Below are 26,822 nucleotides of genomic sequence, written 5' to 3'. Positions count from 1 at the left end.
GAGCACCGAAGGATTGATGCTTTTGAACTGTGGTGTTGGAGAAGACTCTTGGGAGTCCCTTGGACTGCAAGGGGATCCAACCAGTCCATCCTAAAGATCAGTCCTGAATATTCATTGGAAGGACTGATGCTGAAGCTGAAACTCCAATATTTTGGCCACCTGATGGGAAGAACTGACTCATTGGAAAAGACGTTGATGCGGGGAAAGACTGAAGGCAGGAGGAGAAGGGGACGACAGAGGATGAGATGGCTGCATGGCATCACCGACTCGATGGACATGAGTTTGCGTAAGCTCTGGGAGTTGGTGATGGACAGGGAGGCCTGGCCTGCTGCAGTCCATGGGGCCGCAAAGAATCGGACGCGACTGAGCGACTTCCACTCGATCACTTGGCCCCATACAGGTCAGTGCAGAGCCTTGTGGAGTTCCCTCTTCCACACAGTAGGTCTTCATTGCTTCTGCATCTATTTGATACACAGCGGTGTGCCCACGTCCTCCCCTTCCTCCCAACTCTCCTCCTCCTCCTCATCCCTTCTCCTTCATCTTCACCTATGACCCCTGAAATACTACGGGGGATTCCTTTTGCCCTAGACAACCCTACTCCCACACATCTGCAGACAGCCCAGGGATGGGGCTGGGGTCGGGCTGGGTGGGATGAGGAGAGTGGGCAGGTTTCAAGGCAGATTGAAAGCGCAGTGGAACTGACTTTCACTAAGAAGAGAGGAGGGTCGGGCGGTGAGGGACCCTGTTTTACCCAAGAAGTATTTCTGTGCTAACTCTTGGTTGATTCATTGGGAGTTCAGAGACAGGAATGTCTCTCTCCCTCTCTCTTTCCCTCCCTGCCTCTGCCCCACCTCCGGCATCTAAAGAGCATCCTTGCTTAAAGAACACAGGCTTCCTCCTTTCATCTCCTGCTCCCCGACCAAGGATTCTGCTTCACACTGGAAGCAGCCTGTGGCTGCACAAGAAACAGAGAGATCCCAGATGGCATTTTTGACCCCAAAACACTCGGCAAAAATCACACGGTGCTTCCAGTGGCCTGGAATACTTTTTCAAAAGCAGTTTCTCTTTTAATTTGACTCTCATGATTAAAGCTGGAAAGGCTCGGAAAATGAGTAAAGGCAGTACCGTCCTGTCTGATCCAATTGCCTCAACATCACAGGGCTCTTCTGAAAGTGTTCAGAGAAGAATTCTGAACCAACCGACCTTGAACTAGTCAAAAATGCATGGGAACACAGAGTTAATATAATATTTGATTTTAGAAGTCTGTCTAGGGACCACAGGCATAAGAACCACATGATAAGTGCAAGGCACTCTTTTGATAAAATAACATTCCTTTTCAATATTTTCTCAGAGAAAAATAAAGTCACTATTATGTAACCACTCAGGGCAGAATTTTCTGAGAAGATTGATTTTACTCACTGTTTTGCTTTTTCTTCTTAATCATTTGATACAATAAGTATGTCTAGTAAGTGGTTACTCTACACTATTACAGGACATTTTAAATTTTATACTCACCACGGTGGAATAAATTGGAATCTCCTTGAATGGATTAACCAGCAGGAGGATGTCCCCAATAAAAGTCTATTAAATGCAAAGGATAGAAGTGGTTATCAGACCATATAAATAGCACTTTTAAAGTTAAATATTATATAATTTTAAGATCACTGAGCAAACTAGAGAATAAATAAAAATCACACTTTCACATTTTATGAATTATTTTAAAAGTTTGTAAATAAACAGAAAAGTCGAATTCACATAAAATTAAACGAATAAGCTGGTCCCATTGAACACACAACAAGTGAAATGATTGTCTTAAGTAATTAGGTGAACACGCAGATGAAATTTTGAAAAGTGGAATAATTAACTTACATAGAACATTATTACCAAGAACCTCACAATGTATGTTCATTTAAATTGAATACCGACCAGTTCCAGCACACTTAAAGGGTTTGAGTCACATAAAATGCATTCTCTGATCACGGACTATGATGCAAATTAACCACGGATAAATAATTACCATGGAAAGTACCATGGATAGCTAGAAAACCACCAGATGTGTGGTGATTGTACATTTGCAAATAACCCATGAGTCAAAAAGAGAAATCATAATGCAAATGAGAAAACATTTTAGTTATATCATAGCATGTGAGATGCTACCAAAGGTATACTCGATATGAAAATTATTGCCCGAAATGTATGTTAAAAAAGAATACAGGCAGGTAATGATCTAAGTATCTGTTTCTAGGAACTCATCAAATTACATGAACTTATCAGAAATAAGTAACCAACATATGAGCAGAAATGAATGGAATTAGTAAACAAAACCATGGAGTAAAAAAACTAGAGCCAAAAGGCAATCATTGGAAAAGTCGAATAAAAAGCTGGTGTCCTAACAAGACCGACTGAGCAAAGAAGAGGAAACAGACCACCAACATCCCAAACAAGACATCACTACAGATCCCACTGACATGGGAACAGATGGAGAGGCTTTTAGAAACCTTTGGATATTTAGATGACGTGGACAATAATCCACAATCTTACCAAAACAAATGCAATACGATGTCAGAAATCTAACTATATTTATTTTCAGTAACAAATTGAATCTATGTCTAAAACCTTCCCGCAAAGAAAACTAAGAATTCACCAGTGAATTCTTGCCAACACTGATGTAAAAATAAACAAATTTCATACAAATTATTCCAGAAAGTAGCAGAAGAGGGAACATGAATCACTTCATTTTAAGAGGTCTGCATAAACTTAGTATTAAAAACAAATATATTGAAAGAAAATTATAGGCTGTTTTCCTTCATTAAAACACATGCTAAAATAATGAGAAAAATACAGACAAACAATCCAATAATACATTCAACAAATAATAAATTTCAACCAAAGAAGCTTTATTCTAGTAATTCAAGGTTGGCTGCATATCAGAAAATCAGCTCTTGTAATTTGTATTACTAAGAAGTCAAGAATAAAATTTATATAACTATCTCAATAAATGCAAAAAGCATTTAATAATAGTCAATTCCCACTCTTGATTAAACATAAGAATAAGTTTAAAAACTAATATAACGGAACTTTCTTAATCTATAAAAAGTAATTACGCATGGAGTAATAACTTGCTTAATGATAAAACGTTCATTTTAATAATAAAACAGCTTTCTGCAAGGATCAGAAACAGCACAGAAATGTCTAATATGCTGACTTCCAGGTAAATTTTTAAATTAACAGCCCTTATATCATCAAATGGGGCTTTTCAGGTGGCGCTAATGGTAAAGAACCTGCCTGCCAGTGCAGGACACCAGTTCAGTGCCCGGGTCAGGAAGATCCCTGAAGGAGGGCACAGCTACCCACTCCAGTATTCTTGCCTGGAAAATCCCATGGACAGGGGAGCCTGGCGGGCCATGGTCCATATTGCAAAGAGTTGGAAACAACTGGAATGACTTAGCATGCACACACGTATTATCAAACAAGGCAGAAAAGGTAAGGATCTATCAGGGTTTAAAGAGGAACAGGAAAGCCATTATTTGGCTCCTACCTAGTGGTGGGTGCAGAAAAGTCAAAGAAAGATGGTCCACGGTAACTTAAGCCGCAAGCTCTGGGAAGGTTTACTTAGAGGCTGAGAAAGTACCGAGAGGGAGTTTATAAAGCTTTGCACTCCATGGAGGAAGAAAGAGAACTCCAGGGGAAAAGTCTAAGGGGAGTCTCAGATGCAGGAAGGAGGGCAGTGACTAGGAATCACCACTGATCGTGTTTAGGGGCCAGACAGAGAATAAGGGCATGTGGCCATCCTTCCATGAAAAATGACAAGCTACCGAAAAGTTCTAAGACTGGGAGTTTTGAGATTGCATTTCTTCTTCACAAAAATGGCCCTGGTTTCTTGTGAGATCAGACTGAAAAGCGGTGAAGTTTCCCCTAGAGAGGCAGGAGGCTGCTGGGGCCAGGACGATGAGCGCTGGCAGGCAGTGGGCGTGAAGGTCACTCAGGCGCGTCCGACTCTGGGGACCTTCCCCACCCAGGGATCGAACCCAGGTCTCCCTCACTGCAGGCAGATTCTTTACCAGCTGAGCCACCAGGGACGCTGGACTAAATGATATTTGGGAGAGAAAGCCACTTGAAAGGCATGAACGAAAGAAAGGAAATCAAAACCATTCAACACAGATTTAGAGAACAAGCTTATGGTTACCAGCAGGGGGAAGGATGAAGGAAGGAGGGAGTTTGTACACACTGCTAGATTTAAAATGGATAACCAACAAGCACCTGCCCTATAGCACACGGAACTCTGCTCAATGTCATGTGGCAGCCTGGATGGAAGGGGGCTTTGGAGGAGAATGGATACAAGCACATGGATGGCTGAGCCCCTTCACTGTGCACCTGAAACCATCACAACCTTGCTTATCGGCTCTACTCCAATATGAAATAAAACCTTTAAAATTATTCACCAGTGGTCTACTGATAATGTGACTAAGAAGTTAACAGGAAGAAGAATCAGCAAGACGTTACGGAAAGAGAGACAATGGCATAAAACACACAAGTGGCAGGCATTAGCAGAGACCAAAGTAATCAGGCCCCCACTTCACGCTGATGACTCAATTCCATTAGTTCTGATAGAAGTATTTAATTTTAAGTGTATTTACAGTGGCAGGCAATTTATCCAAGTGTTAAGATGCTGCCCTGAATGTTCATGGGTTAATCAGCACCTGACAATTTATTACTTGTAAAGAAATCTCAGATTTCACATTTACATGAAAATTACTTAATCAATTGCTCAGTGGAGGAGGAAAGAAAAAAGAAAAGGGTGTAATCCAAAAGGGTTAGCAGACACGTGCATAATCAGATTTCTCTGTAGACCTTCTGATTGAATTGCTCTGAGTTGAATTTAATGAAATCAATGAGAGAGAGAAAGAGAGGCTGAGATTACATACTGCCAAGACCCATCCACGTACTGGAAGAAATAACACATATAAACCAGAGGAGAACCAAGCAAACCAATCCTCCGTGCTGTTTGTCATCTAAGTCAGATATCTGCATCTTATTATCAGAGATGTGTGTATGAATTACTTACTCAACAGACAAAGACATTTCTTGATAATTTGGAAAAACAGTGTCTTTTTTCATGCAAACAGAGGCAAGCCCTCCAGGCTCACTTAGCTTTTCCGCTCTGGCTTCCTTTTCCAGATCTGAGTGGCCGAGTTAGAGCAGATGAAACAAGCAGCATGTTTATAACTGACCTGCAGATCCTGCAGGTTCTAAGCAGGATCTTCTCCTCCAGCAAACCCGACAACAGGAAGTTGTCTACCCTCAGGGAGACAACATTAGCCACTCTGAAGTGTGAGTCGTTGCTGAAACTGCCTCATACCCAAATCAGAAGAATTGACCTGAACTCTGAGAAATCCACCTTAAGCTATCGGCATGACCCTAAGTAACAAAGAGCCCTCTCCTTGTAATATTAGCAGCACGGAAGGGTGAATATACACAGCAAGACAAAGCCACACAAAGGGCAATTTCAAGGGCACTTACGTAAATCTGATTGTTCCCAAAGCGCTTCTGAATTTCATAGAGCAGGCTGCTGTCTGTGAGCTCGCTGAGCGTCGCCAGGTCATCATTGGGAGCGGGAGGCATCAGCTTGACCTGAGGAAAAACCAGGTAAGATCAATTCTAACTGCTTCCCAATCAACTGTCTTCACAGCTGGATGTTCCAGCTTCACTTAAATATCAAAAGTTTACAGACCACGTGACTCTGAAACTATTATTAAAAGGCGATATGGTTCACTTCATAGGAGCAAAAATCTCACCAACTGTAGCAATGTATTCAGATGAGAATCTGTTTCTGTGCCCACCAGCACACGGACGCGCACACACACACACCAACACACACACGCCTCATATGACCCAGCATCCATCACACCCTGAAGTCTGTGTAATTTACACAGCTCTGAACGGCGCTGAGCCCTCTGTAAGGCCAGCTGTTAAAACACTCACGTTCGCAGTGCTTCCGAAAGTAAAGGAAAACTCTTTTTAGGAAACTGAAATGGGAAGAAAGCAGTGTACACAGACGTTAGCTTCTGCACACATGGAAGAGGGTGCTGGAATTCCACAACAGACTCTAGAATTTTGGCTTGTAATTTTTATTCTGTCCTACATTACTCTTAAGGCAGTGGTGAGGTTAAGGTAATTCTGCTAGAAAGAAAGAAAGAAAGAACTGTTTTCCTACTCAATTTAATGTTGAGTGACAGAGTTGAAAAACTGGAAAACACTTCAAATAAAAAGAGAGATGAATTTGAATTATTTAATTAGATGAAAATATATCATTTACAAGTCAGGAATGGACAATGTTTAGTTTTATAGACATAGACAAACACCTCTAGCAAGTTACCATACATGTTGAACTTCCAAAGCAACCACGAAAGAGAAAAACCAAGAGCAGGATTTTTTTTCCCTTTAGAAGTAACGTTTTACACTAAGATAATAAAATTCTCTTATAGTCACTGGTCAAAGCAGCTGAATGCAAATTTGAGTGCACATTTAGGAAAAAAAAAAAAGCATGAACAGCACTAACAGAAGTTTCACATTTGTCCCACCGAGCCTGAAAGAACTATTGCAGCATCTCCCTGGAATTCTTGAGGCTCCTCATCTACAGTCACAGCTGTTCCATGGTGAGAGAAAGCACTAGGTTGACGGTAAAAATGTGAAGACTTCCCAGCCGGCTTGTCGTGATGAAACATGAAAATACAGTCTTCGGGTAGATCAAGGGAAGAATTCCTTGTATTTATCATGTCACATTCCAGACTGACCGGGAATGAAGCTCTGATAATCAGTCTTAAGCAAGGCTCCCCAAGGGACACATACTTTATAAAGATTCCTAAAGCATTATGACAGCTGACAACCAGTAGAAAGAAAAACAGAAGTATGTCTGTGGATATTTTTATGTTCAGAGTTGAAGTGTACACTACCAATGTCTCCCAAACAATTACAACTACAGTCAAAACAGAGACAGCATAAATATGTAAAAAAAAAAAATTAACATCCTCACTAGGATTGATCATTACGGTTCTCGTGAAGATGTGCACGTTTCCACACGCACTGCTATGCTCCCTTGTGTCCGACTCTTTTTGAGCTCCATGCACTGCAGTCTGCCAGGCTCCTCTGTCCACGGGGATTCTCCAGGCAACAATACTGGAGCAGGTTGCCATGCCCTCCTCCAGGATACATATGTGTACACACATATATTTTCTCCTCTTTATGCATCCCCAGAGAAGGAAATGGCTACCCACTCCAGTCATTCTGCTCGGGAAATACCATAGACGGGGGAGCCTGGCGGGCTACAGACCATGGGGGTCGCAAAGAGTCAGACATGACTGAGCATGCACGTTTTATATACATGTATATTTCCAAAAATAGAGATCTCAAGCACCAGACATACATAATTCAGGATAGGAAGTCAGGGAGAAATTAGAGAAGCATTTTGATAAATGTTTTACGATCCAAAGGAATCGACATCTTGGAAACACTCTGAATTCACCCCTTCCCGTTTCCACTTGTCGGCACGGCTGTGAGTGCTGTCAGATTTACCGCCCTGCTCTCTTTTGTTTGATGGTGTTTTCTCTCTATGGGACATAAGTAGGGTATGTCAAGGAACCAGAAATTCAGCGGGCAAAGAGGAGTTCTGACAAACAGAGTAAGTACAAGAAGACCCTGGGGAAAGGTTGTTTAGGAGGAAAGGACCAAGGGTGCATGAATGAAGAGGAAAGAGGAAATTTAAAACAAAAAAACAGAAGAGCTGCCTGGGACGGTCCTCCCAGGGAAAGGGGTGACGATCTGACCAAACACCACGCTCCCCAAAGCTGAAGCCCTCAGCCTGCCTGTACAGCGCTGTAACTGTTGTTATCTGCTTCTGGGGGCTTCCCTGAGAGCTCAGCTGCAAAGACTCTTAACTTCAGCTGTTTGTCATTTCGTGCTTTGTAGAGCTTCCCCGGTGGCTCAGATGGTAAAGAATCTGCCTGCAATGATCCTTGCCTGGAGAACTCCATGGACAGAGGAGCCTGGTGGACTACAGTCTGTGGGGTCACAAAGAATAGGACACACCTGAGTGACTAAACCTTCACAGTTGCTTTTTATTCCGTTTCGTAGAGAGTGCAGTTTATCAGGTCCTTTGCTTGCTGAAGATTTACGCTTTTGTGTACCTGGGTGTTGGTACAGAAAGAGAACCACTGCCAGCCTTCAAAATCCCTCTACGCACAGGGAGCCGTGGGACACACACTTTGTCTCCCATGCACAGAACTGACCCAGGCCAGCAGGGCTGTGAGAGATAAGCCTGGAGCTTGCAGTGGACACTGTAAAAGAAACACCTGTGATTCTAGGCGTCTTGAGTTTGTTTGGTCAGCTGAAATACTCGATTCGAAACCTGAGTGTCAGCTGAGAAGTGAAAATGAATTTTGAGAATTAAGATAATATATGTGAAAGTGTTTTTGTAAGCTCTTAAAATATGATTTTGTATTATTATTTTTTTAAAGTAATCTATCCTTACACCGCAAAAAAAAGAGGAATTACATGAAGTAAGGGCAGACAAATGAATGGACGGAAGGCTAAGCTACTGGGGCAAAACCTTACAGTCAGTCTACACAAGTAACAATCATAAGAACAGTAACTGTGTCTTACAGAGCTTTTATTCATGCTTGGTGACTGTGCTCTCATATTGCAAGCTTAGCCTTTGTCATCTTCAAAACAAGCAAGTAAAGTGAGTACTATGTACCCATTTCACAGATAGGGCTTACTGAGGTTAAGGGGCTCCCAGAGCACAGAGCTCCAAAAGCAGACCCAAACCAGAGCAAGTCTGCATGACCGCATCCTCCTCTCTCTTCACTCCCAGGAAAACACACCCTCACTAAACAGAATACAATGACCTTAATTTTAAGCTTGGAGCCAAAATTTAAATAAATATACTATGAAAGGAAAGGAGAGAGAGGAAAAGAGGGAGAAGCCAAGCAGGTAGGAAACTTAAAAGAGAACGGAGCTGGGCAGGCAGAGAGAGGAGGGATGGGAGGCAAGAGCAGCACAAAGTGGAAGAGAAGGAAAATATCACACATCTTTAAGCATCTTAAAAAAAACTCTGCATTCTCAGAGATACGATCAGGCTAATATGAATTTTGGTCACTATCAGAATCAAGGCAAAAACATTCAAATCAAGCCTTGAATATTCACTCACGTAATTTGCTGTTCTTTCCACTAATTTGTGTCCTGCTCTTTGTGATCCCACAGACTGTAGCCCTCCAGGCTCCTCTGTCCATGGGATTTCTCAGGCAAGAATACTGGAGGGCATTGCCATCTCCTCCTCCAGGGGATCTTCCTGAACCGGGGATCGAACCCAGGTCTCCTGCTTGGCAAGCAGGTTCTCTATCACTGAGCCACCTGGGCAGTCCCATTTATGTTGTTATCCTTTGATAAGACCTGCTGCTACTGCTGCTAAGTCCCTTCAGTCGTGTCCGACTCTGTGCGACCCCATAGATGGTAGCCCACCAGGCTCCACCGTCCCTGGGATTCTCCAGGCAAGAACACTGGAGTGGGTTGCCATTTCCTTCTCCAATGCATGAAAGTGAAAAGTGAAAAGTGAAGTTGCTCAGTCGTGTCTGACTCGACCCCATGGACTGCAGCCTATGACGCTCCTCCGTCCATGGGATTTTCCAGGCAAGAGTACTGGAGTGGGGTGCCATTGCCTTCAGTTTCTAAAAATCTGGAAGGAGAGATGCTGTGGATTTTGTTCAACGTGAATGACACATATGTTTCTCTTTAAAACGTGAGACACATGTACCCCAATGTTCATCGCAGCACTGTTTATAATAGCCAGGACATGGAAACAACCTAGATGTCCATCAGCAGATGAATGGATAAGAAAGCTTTGGTACATGTACACAATGGAGTATTACTCAGCCGTTAAAAAGAATTCATTTGAATCAGTTCTGATGAGATGGATGAAACTGGAGCCGATTATACAGAGTGAAGTAAGCCAGAAAGAAAAACACCAATACAGTATACTAACACATATATATGGAATTTAGAAAGATGGCAATGATGACCCTGTATGCAAGACAGGAAAAAAGACACAGCTGTGTATAACGGACTTTTGGACTCAGAGAGAGAGGGAGAGGGCGGGATGATTTGGGAGAATGGCATTCTATCATGTATACTATCATGTAAGAATTGAATCGCCAGTCTATGTCTGACGCAGGATACAGCATGCTTGGGGCTGGTGCATGGGGATCACCCACAGAGATGTTATGGGGAGGGAGGTGGGAGGGGGTTTCATGTTTGGGAACACATGTAAGAATTAAAGATTTTAAAATTTAATTAAAAAAATAAATAAAAAATAAATAAATAAATATCTGAGCTTACAAACAAAAAAAAAATAAATAAAATAAAACGTGAATCAGAACTTGATTGCTCTGAGAAGGCTTTTCTAAAGCCCTCCTGGGAAGTGTGGGTGAAGAATCCAGTTGATGGATAGTCCTGCCAAGAAACCAAGCACCTCGAGATCAAGAACGAATGATGACGATGACGGCGTGATGCTCACAGCAGGAGATACGAGTGAATATCCACCCAGCCAATCCTAGAGGAAATGAGTCCTGAATGTTCATTGGAAGCACTGATGCTGAAGCTGAAACTCCAATACTTTGGCCACCTGATGTGATGAATCGACTCATTTGAAAAGACCCTGATGCTGGGAAAGATTGAAGGTGGGAGGAGAAGGGGACAACAGAGGATGAGATGGTTGGATGACATCACCGACTCAATGGACATGCGTTTGGGTAAACTCCGGGAGTTGCTGATGGACAGGGAAGCCTGGTGTGCTGCAGTCCATGGGGTCACAAACAGTCAGACGTGACTGTGCGACTGAACTGACTGAACTGATTCCATAGATAACATAAGCACCTGAAACCTGAGCACTAATTTCTCCTCTTTTAATACCAGATCAACACAACACGATGACAGCTGCTCTCAATGCCGGTGACACAGTTATAAAGAGCTTACAGGAAAAAGTCGAAAAGGTATTCTGCAAGGATCACACTTGCCATTAAGCTGCTAATGTCCTTTCACTATTTTCAGAGTTTATTTTTTAGAGCTGCTTTAGGTTCACAGCAAAACCGACAGGAAGGGACAGAAATCTCTCATATGCCCCAGCTCCCTCCTGGATAGCCTTCCCTATGATCAATATCCCTCACCAGTGTGGCTCTCCTGTTACCATCGCAAACCTACACTGAAAGGTCATCATCACCCAAGGCCCATGGTTCACGTCAAGGATCAGGATGTGAGGCTGGATCCTTACAGCCGGGCCACTCTTACATCCTTCCATCAAGGGCACTCTTGGTGTTACATTCCCTCTGGATTCGGACATAGGTGTAACATCAGGTATCTATCCTTATAGGGTCATACAGAGAAGACCCACTACCCGAAGACTCCCTTCTCCTCCTATGTATTCCCCCTGCCTTGATCCCTGGCAACCTCTAATGTTTTCAGTGTCTCAGTAGTTTGATCTTTTCTTAAATGTCAAATAGCATAATCATACAGTATACAGACTTTTCAGAGCAGCCTCTGTCACTTAAGAATATGTATTTAAGGTTACAGAATGCTCATAGGATCTTAAAACTGTTAAGAAAAAGCTTTGGCTTATGCTTCACCTAACACTCAATTTGCCTGTCACTATGGACTGAATGGTTCCTCTCCTCCAAATTCACCTGTTGAGGCTCTAGCCAGCATATGACACTGTTTGGAGAGAGTGATTAACAAGAAAAGGCCCTAAGTCATCTCCAATTCCTTGCAACCCCCTGGACGTAGGACTCCTACAGGCCATGGGACTCCTCTGTCCGTGGGATTTCCCAGGCAAGAATATTGGAGTGGGCTGCCATTTCCTTTTGCAGGGGATCTTCCCAATCCAGGGATTGAAACCATGTCTCCCACACTGCAGGCAAATTCTTCACCACTGAGCCACCAGGAAAGCCCAATAGGGTCTTTAGGAAGTTATAAAGGTTAAGTGAGGTCAAAAGGGTGGGGACCTGAACCCTTAGGATTGGCGTCCTTAAAAGAGACACCAAAAAGGCTGTTTATTCTCTCTAGCATGTGAGGACACAGGGAGAAAGCGGTTGTCTGCAAGTCAGAAAGAAGATCTTCACCAAAAACGAATCAGCCAGTGCCCTGACAGTGAACTTCCAGTCTCCAGAACTGCAAGAAAAAGGCCTTCTGGTGTTCAAGCCACTCGGTGTGTTGTATTTTATTCTGGAAGCCTAAGCTGATGAATACACCTACTAAAATTTAAAGATATTTCAAAATTACAGAACTTGAATTTGTTATTTTAAAATAACAAAAATGAATGAAACTAAAAGTAGAGGTTCTTGAGAAAACCTAAACAAACTGTCTTTAAAACATTCAAAATTAGATACAGCAGAAAAACAAAACACTTTCAGAGATTACTTTGACATTTATAAAACTACTCTGTCATTTATAAAACATGAAATGTAAAAAAGTCATTTATTTCTGTGGAATTAATGAACAAATACATTAATTTCTAGTAAGTTCCTCAAAGTAATCTCCCATCTTTTTGACACTGGGACACACACACACACACACACACACACACACACACTACACCAACACAGTTGCATTTAACAAGTAACCCAGTGACTGATTTGCTTTTTTCCCCTTGTTATGTAAAATATTTGATATTTGTAAGAAACAAAAAACACAGTCTACATAATAATCAAAATGATGACTAATGCCGAAACTGAAAATGTTCAGAAATTTAGTGTATTAGCTGAGCTTCCATTCCTGGTTAAGTCAAGGTCATAAAATTCAAATCCTTGTGAATGACAACAGCAATTTTTGTTAATGGTCAGTAAATACCATAAGAATACAGGCATTTCACAAAACATTAACATATGTGCTTATTAATTTTTCTTTGAATGGAAATCAGTGGGAGTTTGCTTCTGAAAAGTTGGCTCTAAGGCATGAAGTCATAGCTGCAGCCAAGGCAGACATGCAGGGAGGGTGTGATTACCTGCTCAGGCTTGCTGGGGCCGTGCAGGGGGGCGTTCTCCACTGTGCTGTCCTGAGACTGTCCCTTGCAGAGACCTTTTGTTGCATCTCTGAACATAATGTCTTTTTCCAACAGGCTGTCTTGCTTGGCGATTGGCAATACCAGGGGGCTGCTGTAGGAAAGAATCCATGCTATAATTAGTCTCCTAAAGTTGCCACCCCAATCAAAAACTGCCACGACCAAACGGCTCAGTAACGGAAAGTTGTCTGGTTCACCTAAGAAACACTCTTGACGCTGCAGGTAAAATCAGGGAGAAACGTGAAGCTTTGCTATCAGCTCCAGATTTCATTCAACTTTACTTCCAAGAGAAACATACACTTATTTCAACTGGAGAAGAAAATGGTTATGAACATACAGTCTATATGCCTTAACAGACGACCAATGGGCAATTTAAAAGCTAAGGCTGAAACTCGCGACTGAACTAAGCAAAATACGTAAATGTGAAAATGAACTATAAACAAGTGAAAGCAACATTCTACAGTTGATTAAATTTTTATTCACATAGGATTAAAAATATATTATAGAATCACGTGAAAGTTGCTCAGTCGTATTTGACTCTTTCTGACCCGAGAACTATACAGTCTAAGGAATTCTCCAGGCCAGAATACTGGAGTGGGTAGTGGTTCCCTCCTCCAGGGGATCTTCTCAACCCAGGGATCGAACCCAGGTTTTTCACATTGCAGGCGGATTCTTTACCGTCTGAGTCATCAGGAAAGCTCTAAAGAATCATGGGAAACAGTTAAAATAGTTTGTGATGAAATGATAAACCCGAATGACACAATAAAGGGCTGCATTGTTATAAACAAGTTCTATTACTTCTTTACCATTCAATACAGGGAAAAAATAAATAAGTAAAACCTATATCATTTTTGTTGTTGTTCTTCCATTGACTTCGTGCCGAAAGAGCTCAGTTCGGTCCAGTTCAGTTGAGTCGCTCAGTCATGCCCAACTCTTTGCGAGCCCATGGACTGCAGCACGCCAGGGCTCCCTGTCCGTCACCAACTCCCGAAGTTTACTCAGACTCAGGTCCATTGAGTCCTTGATGCCATCCAACCATCTCATCCTCTGTCATCTCCATCTCCTCCCGCCTTCAATCCTTGCCAGCATCAGAGTCTTTTCCAATGAGTCAGATCTTCGAATTAGGTGGCCAAAGGATTAGAGTTTCATTTTCAGCATCAGTCCTTCCAATGCATATTCAGGACTAATCGCCTTTAGGATGGACTGGTTGGATCTCCTTGCAGTCCAAGGGACTCCCAAGAGTCTTCTTCAACACTACAGTTCAAAAGCCTCAATTCTTCGGTGCTCAGCTTTATGCTCCAACTCTCACATCCATACATGACTACTGAAAAAACCATAGCTTTGACAAGAGGGACCTTTGTTGGCAAACTAATATCTCTGCTTTTTAATAAGCTGTATAGGTTGGTCATAACTTTCCTTCCAAGGAGTGTCTTTTAATTTCATGGCTGCAATCACCATCTGCAGTGATTTTGTTTCCCCATCTATTTTCCATGAAGTAATGGAACCAGATGCCATTATCTTCGTTTTCTGAATGTAAAGCTTTGAGCCAACTTTTCCACTCTCCTCTTTCACTTTCACCAAGAGGCTTTTTACTTCCTCTTCACTTTCTGCCATAAGGGTGGTGTCATCTGCATATCTGAGGTTATTGATATTTCTCCTGGCAATCTTGATTCCAGCTTGTGCTTCATCCAGTCCAGCGTTTCTCATGATGTACTCTGCATATAAGTTAAATAAGCAGGGTGACAACATAGAGCCTTGACGTACTCCTTTTCCTATTTGGAACCAGTCTCTGGTTCCATGTCCAGTTCTAACTGTTGCTTCCTGACCTGCATACAGATTTCTCAGGAGGCAGGTTAGGTGGTTTGGTATTCCCATCTCTTTCAGAATTTTCCACAGTTTGTTGTGATCCACACAGTCAAAGGCTTTGCATTGTCAATAAAGCAGAAATAGATGTTTTTCTGGAACTCTTTTGCTTTTTCGATGATCCAGGAAATGTTGACAATTTGATCTCTGGTTCCTCTGATGTTTTTCTGGAACTCTCTTGGTTTCTCCATGATCCAGCAGATGTTGGCAATTTGATCTCTGGTTCCTCTGCCTTTTCTAAAACCAGCTTGAAATCAGGAAGTTTACGATTCACGTATTGCTGAAGCCTGGCTTGGAGAATTTTGAGCATTACTTTACTAGCATGTGAGATGAGTGCAATTGTGTGGTAGTTTGAGCATTCTTTGGCATTGCCTTTCTTTGGGATCGGAATAAAAACTGACCTTTTCCAGCCCTGTGGCCACTGCTGAGTTTTCCAAATTTACTGGCATATTGAGTGCAGCACTTTCACAGCATCATCTTTCAGGATTTGAAATAGCTCTACTGGAATTCCATCACCTCCACTAGCTTTGTTCGTAGCGATGCTTTCTAAGGCCCATTTGACTTCGCATTCTAGGATGTCTGGCTCTAGATGAGTGATCACACCATCGTGATTATCTGGATCGTGAAGATCTTTTTTGTACACTTCTTCTGGGTATTCTTGCACTTCTTCTTAATATTTTCTGTTTCTGTGAGGTCCATACCATTTCTGTCCTTTATTGAGCCCATCTTTGCATGAAATGTTCCCTTGGTATCTCTAATTTTCTTGAAGAGATCTCTAGTCTTTCCCATTCTGTTGTTTTCCTCTATTTCTTTGCATTGATTGCTGAAGAAGGCTTTCATATCTCTTCTTGCTATTCTTTGGAACTCTGCATTCAGATGCTTATATCTTTCCTTTTCTCCTTCGTTTTTCCCCTCTCTTCTTTTCACAGCTATTTGTAAGGCCTCCTCAGACAGTCATTTTGCTTTTTTGCATTTCTTTTCCATGGGGATGGTCTTGATCCCTGTCTCCTATACAATGTCATGAACCTCATTCCATAGTTCATCAGGCACTCTATCTATCAGATCTAGGCCCTTAAATCTATTTCTCACTTCCACTGTATAGTCATAAGGGATTTGATTTAGGTCATACCTGAATGGTCTAGCGGTTTTCGGTGCTTTTCAATTTAACTCTGAATTTGGCAATAAGGAGTTCATGATCTGAGCCACAGTCAGCTCCTGGTCTCATTTTTGTTGACTGTATAGAGCTTCTCCATCTTTGGCTGCAGAGAATATAATCAATCTGATTTCGGTATTGATCATCTGGTGATGTCCATGTGTAGAGTCTTCTCTTGTGTTGGAAGAGGGTGTTTGCAGTGACCAGTGCATTATCTTGGCAAAATTCTATTAGTCTTTGCCCTGCTTCATTCCGCATTCCAAAGCCAAATTTGCCTGTTATGCCTGGTGTTTCTTGACTTCCTACTTTTGCATTCCAGTCCCCTATAATGAAAAGGATATCTTTTGGGGGTGTTAGTTCTAAAAGGTCTTGTAAGTCTTCATAGAACTTTTCAGCTTCAGGTTCTTCAGCGTTACTGGTTGGGGCATAGACTTGGATAACTGTGATATTGAATAGTTTGCCTTGGAGACGAACAGAGATCATTGTCGTTTTTGAGACTGCATCCAAGTACTGCATTTCGGACTCTTTTGTTGACCATGATGGCTACTCCATTTCTTCTGAGGGATTCGTGCCTGCAGTACTAGATATAATGGTCATCTGAGTTAAATTCACCCATTCCAGTCCATTTTAGTTCACTGATTCCTAGAATGTCGACATTCACTCTTGCCATCTCTTGTTTGACCACTTCCAGTTTGCCTTGATTCATGGACCTGACATTCCAGGTTCCTATGCAATACTGCTCTTTACAGCATCGGACCTTGCTTCTATCACTAGTCACATCCACAGCTGGGTATTGTTTTTGCTTTGGCTCCATCCCTTCATTCTTTCTGGAGTTATTTATCCACTGATCTCCAGTAGCGTATTGGGCACCTACTGACCTGGGGAGTTCCTCTTTCAGTATCCTATCATTTTGCCTTTTCATACTGTTCATGGGGTTCTCAAGGCAAGAATACTGAAGTGGTTTGCCATTCCCTTTTCCAGTGGACCACATTCTGTCAGACCTCTCCACCATGACCTGCCCGTCTTGGGTTGCCCCACAGGCATGGCTTAGTTTCATTGAGTTAGACAATGCTGTGGTCCTAGTGTGATTAGATTGACTAGTTTTCTGTGAGTATGGTTTCAGTGTGTCTGCCCTCTGATGCCCTCTTGCAACACTTACCATCTTACTTGGGTTTCTCTTACCTTGGGCGTGGGGTATCTCTTCACGGCTGCTCCAGCAAAGCACAGCTGCTGCTCCTTACCTTGGATGAGGGGTATCTCCTTACTGCCTCCCTTCCTGACCTTCAACGTGGGTAGGATGGCTCCTCTAGGCCCTCTATCTTTCCTTTTCTCCTTTGCTTTTTGCTTCACGTCTTTTTACAGCTATTTGTAAGGCCTCCTCAGACAGCTATTTTGCCTTTTTGCATTTCTTTTTCTTGGGAATGGCCTTGCTCCCTGTCTCTTGTACAGTATCACGAACCTCCATCCATAGTTCATCAGGCACTCTGGCTATCAGATCTAGTCCCTTAAATCTATTTCTCACTTCCACTGTATAATCATAAGGGATTTGATTTAGGTCATACCTGAATAGTCTAGTGGTTTTCCCTACTTTCTTCAATTTAAGTCAGAATTTGGCAATAAGGAGTCATGATCTGAGCCACAATCAGCTCCCGGTCTTGTTTTTTCTGACTGTATAGCGCTTCTCCATCTTTGGCTGAAAAGAATATAATCAATCTGATTTCTGTGTTGGCCATCTGGTGATGTCCATGTGTAGAGTCTTGTCTTGTGTTGTTGGAAGAGGGTGTTTGCTATGACCTGTGCGTTCTCTTGGCAAAACTCTATTAGCCTTTGCCCTGCTTTTTTCTGTACTCCAAGGCCAAATTTGCCTGTTACCCTAGGTGTTTCTTGACTTTCTACTTTTCTATTCCAGTTCTCTATAATGAAAAGGCCATCTTTTGGGGGTGTTAGTTTTAGAAGGTCTTGTAGTTCATAGAACCATTCAATTTCAGCTTCTTCAGCATTACTGGTCGGAGCATAGACTTGGATTACCATGACGTTGAACGGTTTCCTTGGAAATGAACAGAGATCATTCTGTTGTTTTTGAGATAACATCCAAGTACTGGATTTCAGACTCTTTTGTTGACCATCATGGCTACTCCGTTTCTTCTAAGGGATTCCTGTCCACAATAGTAGATATAATGGTCATCTGAGTTAAATTCACACATTCCATTCCATCTTAGTTCACTGATTCCTAGAATGTTGATGCTCACTCTTGTCATCTCCTGTTTGACCACTTCCAATTAGCCTTGATTCATGGACCTAACATTCCAGGTTCCTATGCAATATTGCTCTTTACAACACTGGACCTTGCTTCTATCACCAGTCACATCCAGAACTGGGTGTTGTTTTCACTTTGGCTCCGTTTCTTCATTCTTTCTGGAGTTGTTTCTCCACTGATCTACAGTAGCATATTGGGCACCTACTGACCTGGGGAGTTCATTTTTCAGTGTCCTTTTTGCCTTTTCATACTGTTCATGGGGTTCTCAAGGCAAGAATACTGAAGTGGTTTGCCATTCCCTTCTCCAGGGGATCACCATGACCTGCCCGTCTTGGGTTGCCCCGTGCGCATGGCTTAGTTTCATTGAGTTAGACAAGGCTGTGGTCCTAGCGTGATTAGATTCATTAGTTTTCTGTGATTGTGGTTTTCAGACTCTCTGCCCTCTGATGGAGAAAGATCAGAAGCTTATGGAAGCTTCCTCATGGGATAGCCTGACTGAGGGGGAAAGTGAAAGAAAGTGAAAGTGAAGTTGCTCAGTCTTGTCCGACTCTTTGCGACCCCATGGACTGTAGCCTATGAGGCTCCTCCCTCCATGGGATTCTCCAGGCAAGAATACTGGAGTGGGTTGCCATTTCCTTCTCCAGGGGATCTTCCCGACCCAGGGATCGAACCTGGGTCTCTCACATTCCAGGCAGATGCTTTAACCTCTGAGCCACCAGGGAAACTGGGTCTTATTCAGATGGGCTGGGCCATGCTCAGTAAATCTTTAATCCAATTTTCTGTTGATGCTTGGAGCTGTGATCCCTCCCTGCTATTTACCTGGGGCCAAACTAAGAGAGCTAAGTTCATAAAATATAAACACAATCTGAATGCTTAATTTGTAACATTTTAGTATAGTAAAATGTAAAAATGTACGTCCCTAATTGTGACTGTAAAGCAGAAATACATACATATTTAATCAAACACAATATATATAAACATAATTATTTAATGCATTTTACAATAGTAGTTGTGATTCCAATTAAAGCGTAATGCAATTTGTTGGTTTTAGAAAGTTTTAGTTTAAAGGTGGATTTACAAATAGTAAAATTCACTCTGTAGATAAACATTCAATGAGTCTTGTCTACATATACATATATTTATATATAGTTGGTTAGATATATAGACACACACACACTCATATCACCTATGTAACCAGCAACACTTAGAATTTTCATCACTCCCCAATGGCTCTTTGCACAAGGCTTTAAAGTCATTAACCTCCACAAACCCGTCCCTTGTGGTGGTGGTGTTTTTCAGTTGCAAAGCTGAGTCCAACTCTTTGCAATCCCATGAACTGCAGCATGACAGGCTCTTCTGACCTCCACTATCTCTCGGGTTTGCCCAAACTCATGTCCATTGAATTAGTGATGCTATCTAACCATCTAATCCTCTGCCGCTCCCTTTCCCTCTTGCCCTCAATCTTTCCCAGCATCAGGGACTTTTGCAATGAGTTGGCTCTTCGCATCAGGTGGCCAAAGTATTGGAGCTTCAGCATCAGTCCTTCCAGTGAATATTCAGGGTAGATTTCCTTTAGGATTGACTGGTTTGATCCTTGTGACCATGGGTAATTGTTTCGCTTTTTCTAAAATGACATATGGGAGGAATTCCAGAGCATGCAGCATTTTGTGCCTCGCTTTGTTTACTTAACATGTTTTTGAGATTCACTCAAGCCGCTGCACGTACCAAGTTTTTCCCGTTTTATCCCTGAGCAGCGGCCTTCTGTAGGACGCACTGCACTTTGGCTGACCCTCACCAAAGCTTTGGGATTGTCCGGTTCTGTCAATTATGAACGGAGCTTCTGTACACATTCACGTGCAGGTGTTTGTGCTAATGTAAGACATACGCGTTCATTCATTTATCTACCAGAATACTTCCTTCCTTATCTCCCTTTATACTCCGTCTCCCTTTTCTGCATTGCCAAGAAATTTAAAAAAAAACACACACAATAAAAACTAAAGAGAGTTTTTGCGTATACTGAACTTTTGACTACGAAGCAATTAATAAAGCAATAGTTAGATTAGTCAAGGTAGAAACTAGAATGATAGTTTATAAAAATGTAAAACCAACTCTAAAGGATTTCTAAAAGGAAGAAGGACAGAAATGGTCTGGACCTAACAGAAGCAGAAGATATTAAGAAGACGTGGCAAGAATACACAGAAGAACTATACAAAAAAGATCTTCATGACCCAGATAATCACAATGGTGTAAGATCTTCATGACCCAGATAATCACAATGGTGTGATCACACACCCAGAGCCAGACAGCCTGGAATGCGAAGTCAAGTGGGCCTTGGGAAGCATCACTACAAACAAAGCTAGTGGAGGTGATGGAATTCAAGTTGAGCTCTTTCAAATTCTAAAAGATGATGCTGTAAAAGTGCTGCACTCAATATGCCAGCAAATTTGGAAAACTCAGCAGTGGCCACAGGACTGGAAAAGGTCAGTTTTCATTTCAATCTCAAAGAAAGGCAATGCCAAAGAATGCTCAAACTACCGCACAATTGCACTCATCTCACACGCTAGCAAAGTAATGCTCAAAATTCTCCAAGTCAGGCTTCAACAGTATGTGAACCATGAACTTCCAGATGTTCAAGCTGGTTTTAGAAAAGGCAGAGGAACCAGAGATCAAATTGCCAACATCCATTGGATCATGCAAAAGCAAGAGAATTCCAGAAAAACATCTACTTCTGCTTTATTGACTATGCCAAAGCCTTTGACTGTGTGGATCACAACAAACTGTGGAAAATTCTGAAAGAGATGGGAATACCAGATCACCTAACCTGCCTCTTGAGAAGTCTATATGCAGGTCAGGAAGCAACAGTTAGAACTGGACATGGAACAACAGACTGGTTCCAAATAGGAAAAGGAGTAGGTCAGGGCTGTAAATTGTCACCCTGCTTATTTAACTTATATGTAGAGCATATCATGAAAAATGCTGAGCTGGATGAAGCACAAGCTGGAATCAAGATTGCTGGGAGAAGTATCAATAGCCTCAGATGGGCAGATGACATCATCCTTATGGCAGAAAGTGAAAAGAACTAAAGAGCCTCTTGATGAAAGTGAAAGAGGAGAGTGCAAAAGTTGGCTTAAAGCTCAACATTCAGAAAACTAAGATCATGGCATCTGGTCCCATCACTTCATGGCAAATAGATGGGGAAACAATGGAAACATTGAGAGATTTCATTTTGGGGGGCTCCAAAATCACTGCAGATGGTGACTGCAGCCATGAAATTAAAAGATGCTTGTTCCTTCAAAGAAAAGTTATGACCAAAGCAGACAGCATATTAAAAAACAGAGACATTACTTTGCCAGCAAAGGTCCGTCTAGTCAAAGCTATCATTTTTCCAGTATTCATGTATGGATGTGAGAGTTGGACTACAAAGAAAGCTGAGCGCTGAAGAACTGATGCTTTTGAACTGTGGTGTTGGAGAAAACTCTTGACAGTCCCTTGAACTGCAAGGAGATCCAACCAGTCCATCCTAAAGGAAATCAGTACTGAATATTCATTGGAAGGATTGATGCTGAAGCTGAAACTCCTATCTTTTGGCCACCTGATGCAAAGAGCTGACTCATTTGAAAAGACCCTGATGCTGGGAGGGATTCAAGGCAGGAGGAGAAGGGGATGACAGAGGATGAGATGGTTGGAGGGCATCACGGACTCAATGGACCTGAGTCTGAGTAAACTCTGGGAGTTGGTGATGGACAGGGAGACTTGGTTTGCAGCAGTCCATGGGGTTGCAAACAGTCAGACATGAGTGAACGACTGAAGTGACTGAAACGGAAGATGGGGCTTCCCCCGTGGCTCAGTGGTAAAGAATCTGCCTGCAATGCAGGAGACGCAGGAGAGAAGACGTGGGTTTGATTCCTGAGTTGGAAAGATCCCCCAGAGGAGGGCATGGCAATTCATTCCAGTATTGTTGCCTAGAGAATCTCATGGACAGAGAAGCCTGACAGGCTACAGTCCACAGTGTCACAAAGAGTTAGGCATGACTGAAGCTACTGAGCATGCACGCACGCAAAAGGAAGAACTGGTGAGTTCACTAAAACAGCTGAAATCCTTCTTTCACATCCCAAATCTAATCGCAGTGTTAATAGAAGGCTCTCTGAAAGGCACACTTGAAAAGAAGTCTGGTCCAGGAATAGTATAGTGACCTCATTCTACATCAGTCCTGACCTCAGTTTGGTTTCTACCTGACCTTCTAAGACCTTTAGCATCCCTGGGCCTCAGTTCCACCTTTGCCAAATGCAGGAATTAGAATATCTAAATGTATTTCAAGTCCAAATATTCAATGATGTTAACACACTCACCTGCATTTCAAAATATCATTTATACACTCAATAAGATCACAGGTTATAAACCCTATGACTTGCTACCAACAAAATTATAAGCAGCTAGTTACAAACACCCTCATTCATGTAAGAATAATGCCTTGGAATGATTTGGTTGGGTTGATAGACAGCATATTAATTAGTCAGGCAGATATTTTCTGTAAGAAAGGCAAAAACATGTACTTAGGTTCATGGCATCTGTTCATGTTTTGACATCTATGGAATAATTTTTCTTCAAGTTTCTATTCTATTTTTTAAATATAACACATTTTATCCATAATCATTGTGGTTAACAATAGCATCCTTATGTTAATGTCTATATATTTAGCTTTTCACTGATTACCCATTTGTAGAATATAAACATATATTAAAATTCTATTCTTTTAGAAAAAGACAGACTCTTAAAATAATCATTGGTATTTTAATGTTCATGAAACCTTTATAAATTATGGCAAAATATTTGATATAAGATTAATTTAAAAAATAAGTTGCAATTATATAGAAAGAATAATTCAACTTCATAAACAAGAAACATATGAAGAAATCCCCAGTGAATAGCAGTTTGCATCAAAACGATGGACTCATGCTGAAGAAAGCAGTAACATTCCTCTCATTCCAACGGAGCTTCTCCCCGCTCTGGACTCCTGACCCTTCACTTCTTAGAGAACTTACTTTAAAGATCTTAAGATTATGATTTTTTTTTTTTCTCTGCCTGTCTTTGAGATGTAAAACCCTCCTAGGCTTACAAGGGCTTTCCAGGTGGCCAATGCAGGGGATGCTAAAGACACAGCTAAGTCCCTGGGAAGAATGGCTCCCCAGTAAAGATCCCCTGGAGGAGGGCATGGCAGCCCACTCCAGTATTCTTGCCTGGAGAATCCCACAGACAGAGGCGCCTGGCAGTCTATGGTCCATAGAGTCACAAAGAGTCAGACACGATTGAAGCGACTTAGCACCCACGCACGCCCAGGCTTACAGCCCAGGGGTTCTGCCTGCAGGAACTGACAGCCACCCTTCTGAGATGCAATCATCATGACAGATGGCCCCCGGTCTCCCTGTCACTGCCAGAGGGCAGGAGCCTGCCTTCCATAAACACCAGCGAGCAAACTCATGCCTCATCACTCCGACCAGCTCTGGTTAACTTCCAGCACTTTTCCTCTAAGCCCAGCACTAACAAGCTTTCTGGCTTTACTCTCAATCTCTCTTCCCTACTGCCACACGCATGCGGGTGCTCAGCGACTCAGTCGTGTACCACTCCTTGTGACCCCCTAGACCGCAGCTCGCCAGGCTCCTCTATCCATGGGATTTCCCAGGAAAGAATAACGGAATGGGTTTGCCATTTCCTCATCCAGCGGATCTGCCATCCTCTTGAATTAAGTATTTACTGACTTTGCTGGTGCACTTTTCCTTTGATGCCAACAAGAGATTACTGTCATACTTCTACATATTATCCTACACGCTCCATATTTTCTTCAATGAAAAAGTATTCTGATTACAAAAAAAAAATTATGGCTAGACATTTATCAGTGATAAGGAAAAAAGAGGATTAAATAGTTTACTTTCTAAATGAAGGCTTTTGGTAAGGCAGCCTCCATAAACATAAAGAAAATGAAAGAGCTACCATCCAAGGGTACTTTCGATTAATGCAGGAGAGGTGAATTTAAGTCGACTGTGGAAGAAATTAGATGGGACTACACCAGCACACAGCCAATTTCTGAACTCGACTGGATTCACTCAAGACTTACTTATTTTTATAAACATAAAAAGCATCTCATGCAGAGCAAATGTGCCTGTAGGAACTGGCATTCTATTTCTGAAAATGAAACAGAAACATCATAAAACGAACGAAGGCCGCAATTACCGCCCATTATAACTCAGGCGGTTTTAGAAAACCGAAGAACACAAATAAAATGGACTATATGGAGATACGTTTGGCCCATCAGGGAAGAAAACCTAATAGAAACAAATGTGGAGAAATGGCATGCGTGACTCAGTTCTCTTAAAGTAATGGACCAAGTAGATAGTTCCCAATTTTAATCTTAGGAACATAGCTACATAAATTATGTATTATAGGGAATTGGAGTTTTTCTGCATCAATGAAATAGAATAATGAACCAAAGATTAATGTGGAATGAAACATTTCTTGGAAAGTTTTTCAACTAATTGCTATTGTTGACGCCCTCCTCTCCCCCACAAGAAAACAACAACAAAAAATTGACTTTAGGTTTTGTAAGAAAAACCTACACTTAAAAAACCTTTGGTAAAATATCACTTGTCTCTAAAACAAAAATAAAAGTTTCAATGTGTCACTTGTGTTTGGATTTGAAATAATACTGTTTTTAAGACATTCATCTGTGAGTAGTCTCATTCATCTTAGAGGAGTTGGAAATGGCAACCCACTCCAGTGTTCTTGCCTGGAGAATCCCAGGGATGGTGGAGCCTGGTGGGCTGCCGTCTATGGGGTCGCACAGAGTCAGACATGATTGAAGCGACTTAGCAGCAACAGTTATCAGCAAAGAAACTTTTAAAAAGTCTCTTAAATTAAAGTAAGTTGAATCCAGAAGGTCTGTGTATTACAAAGGGAGTTTCTGACTATCTCAAGAGTTACACAGTCGCTTAGTCATCGAGAACAAGCCCACAAGACATGGGCCACCGCATCATCCTGTGTTGTACTACAGTGTGTTTCTGACACGGATGGACCACCTAGAGTCAGCATGAACCCCCAAGGTAAGTGCACCATCCTCAGCAAGTCAGTCCCACTTTGGATGTCAGCCACAAATCCGGGCATTCCCAGGCCACCTACACTTTGGAGTCAACTAGCTACAAATTCAGGTGTTCCTCAATCTTTCTCAGGTTAGACGATTCCCTGGAATGACTCAAGAAAGCTTTATACGTAGTACTGCATGGCTACAAACTTCATTTGGGTTTTTCCATAAGATCCCAAACCAACTTTTTGGCCAACCCAATATTACAGCTTCATCATGAAGTATACAGTTCAGGACAAACAGACACACACAATAAGGTCTTGGAGGGCCCTGAACTCAAGTCCTGTGCCCTTTTTCCATGGAGCAAGGGCACATTATCCTCCTAGTATATTGGTATGTTTACCAACCAGGAACAGAGGTTAGGCTGGCTCAAAGCCCCCATCCTTATACTTAAATCGCATCACTGGATTTTAGATGCTCAGACTGAACCGAGTCAAATGGTTGGGTGGATAAGACGGTGGACAGATGGAAAACAGTGGCCCCGTTTTGTTCTAATCGCATGGGCATCTCTGTTGGGAAAGCGATTTCACAGAAGATGGCAAAGACTGTGAGCTAGAATTTTGTTGAGGCTGCCAACACCCTAATACCAAAACCAGACAAAGAAAACTACAGGCCAGTATCACTGATGAACATAGATGCAAAGATCCTATTTCCTTTTGTATTGCAAAGTTTACTTGTTCATTTTACCTTTCCCCTGAAGCAAAAGGTAGTCTTCTTTCTTTGTCTGGTTTGGTATTAGGGTGATGGCAGCCTCAACAAAATTCTAGCAAACAGAATCCAACAACATACTAAAAAGATCATACATCATAACCAAGTGGGCTTTATCCCAGGGAAGCAAGGATTCTTCAATATTTGCAAATCAATCAATGTGATACACATTAATAAATTGAGAAATTTCAATTTGAGATATGATTATCTCAATAGATGCAGAGAAAGCCTTTGCAAAATTAAACACCCATTTACGATAAAAACTCTCCAGAAAGCAGGCAAAGAAGGAATATACGTCAACATAATAAAAGCCATCTACAATAAATCCACAGCATACATTATGCTCAGTGGCGAAAAATTGAAAACATTTCCTCTAGAGTCAGGAACAAGACAAGGGTGCCCACTCTCACCACTACTATTCAACATAGTTTTGGAAATTTTAGCTACAGCAGTCAGAGAAGAGAAAGAAATGAAAGGAATTCAGACTGGAAAAGAATTAAAACTCGCATTGCTTGCAGATGACATGATCCTCTACATGCTGCTGTTGCTAAGTCGCTTCAGTCATGTCCGACTCTGTGAGACCCCAATAGACGGCAGCCTACTAGGC

At 41.9% G+C, this 26,822-nt stretch overlaps 1 protein-coding gene across 1 annotated transcript in view; it reads right to left on the bottom strand.

The window, feature by feature from the left end:
• The window catches only part of MYO16 (myosin XVI), a 397,000-nt gene that overhangs the window by 259,432 nt on the left and 110,746 nt on the right, over positions 1-26,822 (bottom strand). Inside the window, exons 9-11 of the mRNA XM_068984571.1 lie at positions 13,046-13,196; positions 5,521-5,631; positions 1,516-1,581 (exon numbers count right to left, since the gene is read on the bottom strand). Coding sequence (XP_068840672.1) covers positions 1,516-1,581; positions 5,521-5,631; positions 13,046-13,196 — 328 coding nt within the window. The remainder of the gene's footprint in view (positions 1-1,515; positions 1,582-5,520; positions 5,632-13,045; positions 13,197-26,822) is intronic.

The sequence above is a fragment of the Capricornis sumatraensis genome, chromosome 12 (assembly GCF_032405125.1).
Source record: "Capricornis sumatraensis isolate serow.1 chromosome 12, serow.2, whole genome shotgun sequence".
Classification (NCBI taxonomy): domain Eukaryota; kingdom Metazoa; phylum Chordata; class Mammalia; order Artiodactyla; family Bovidae; genus Capricornis; species Capricornis sumatraensis.
This window is presented reverse-complemented; position numbering and strand designations above follow the sequence as displayed.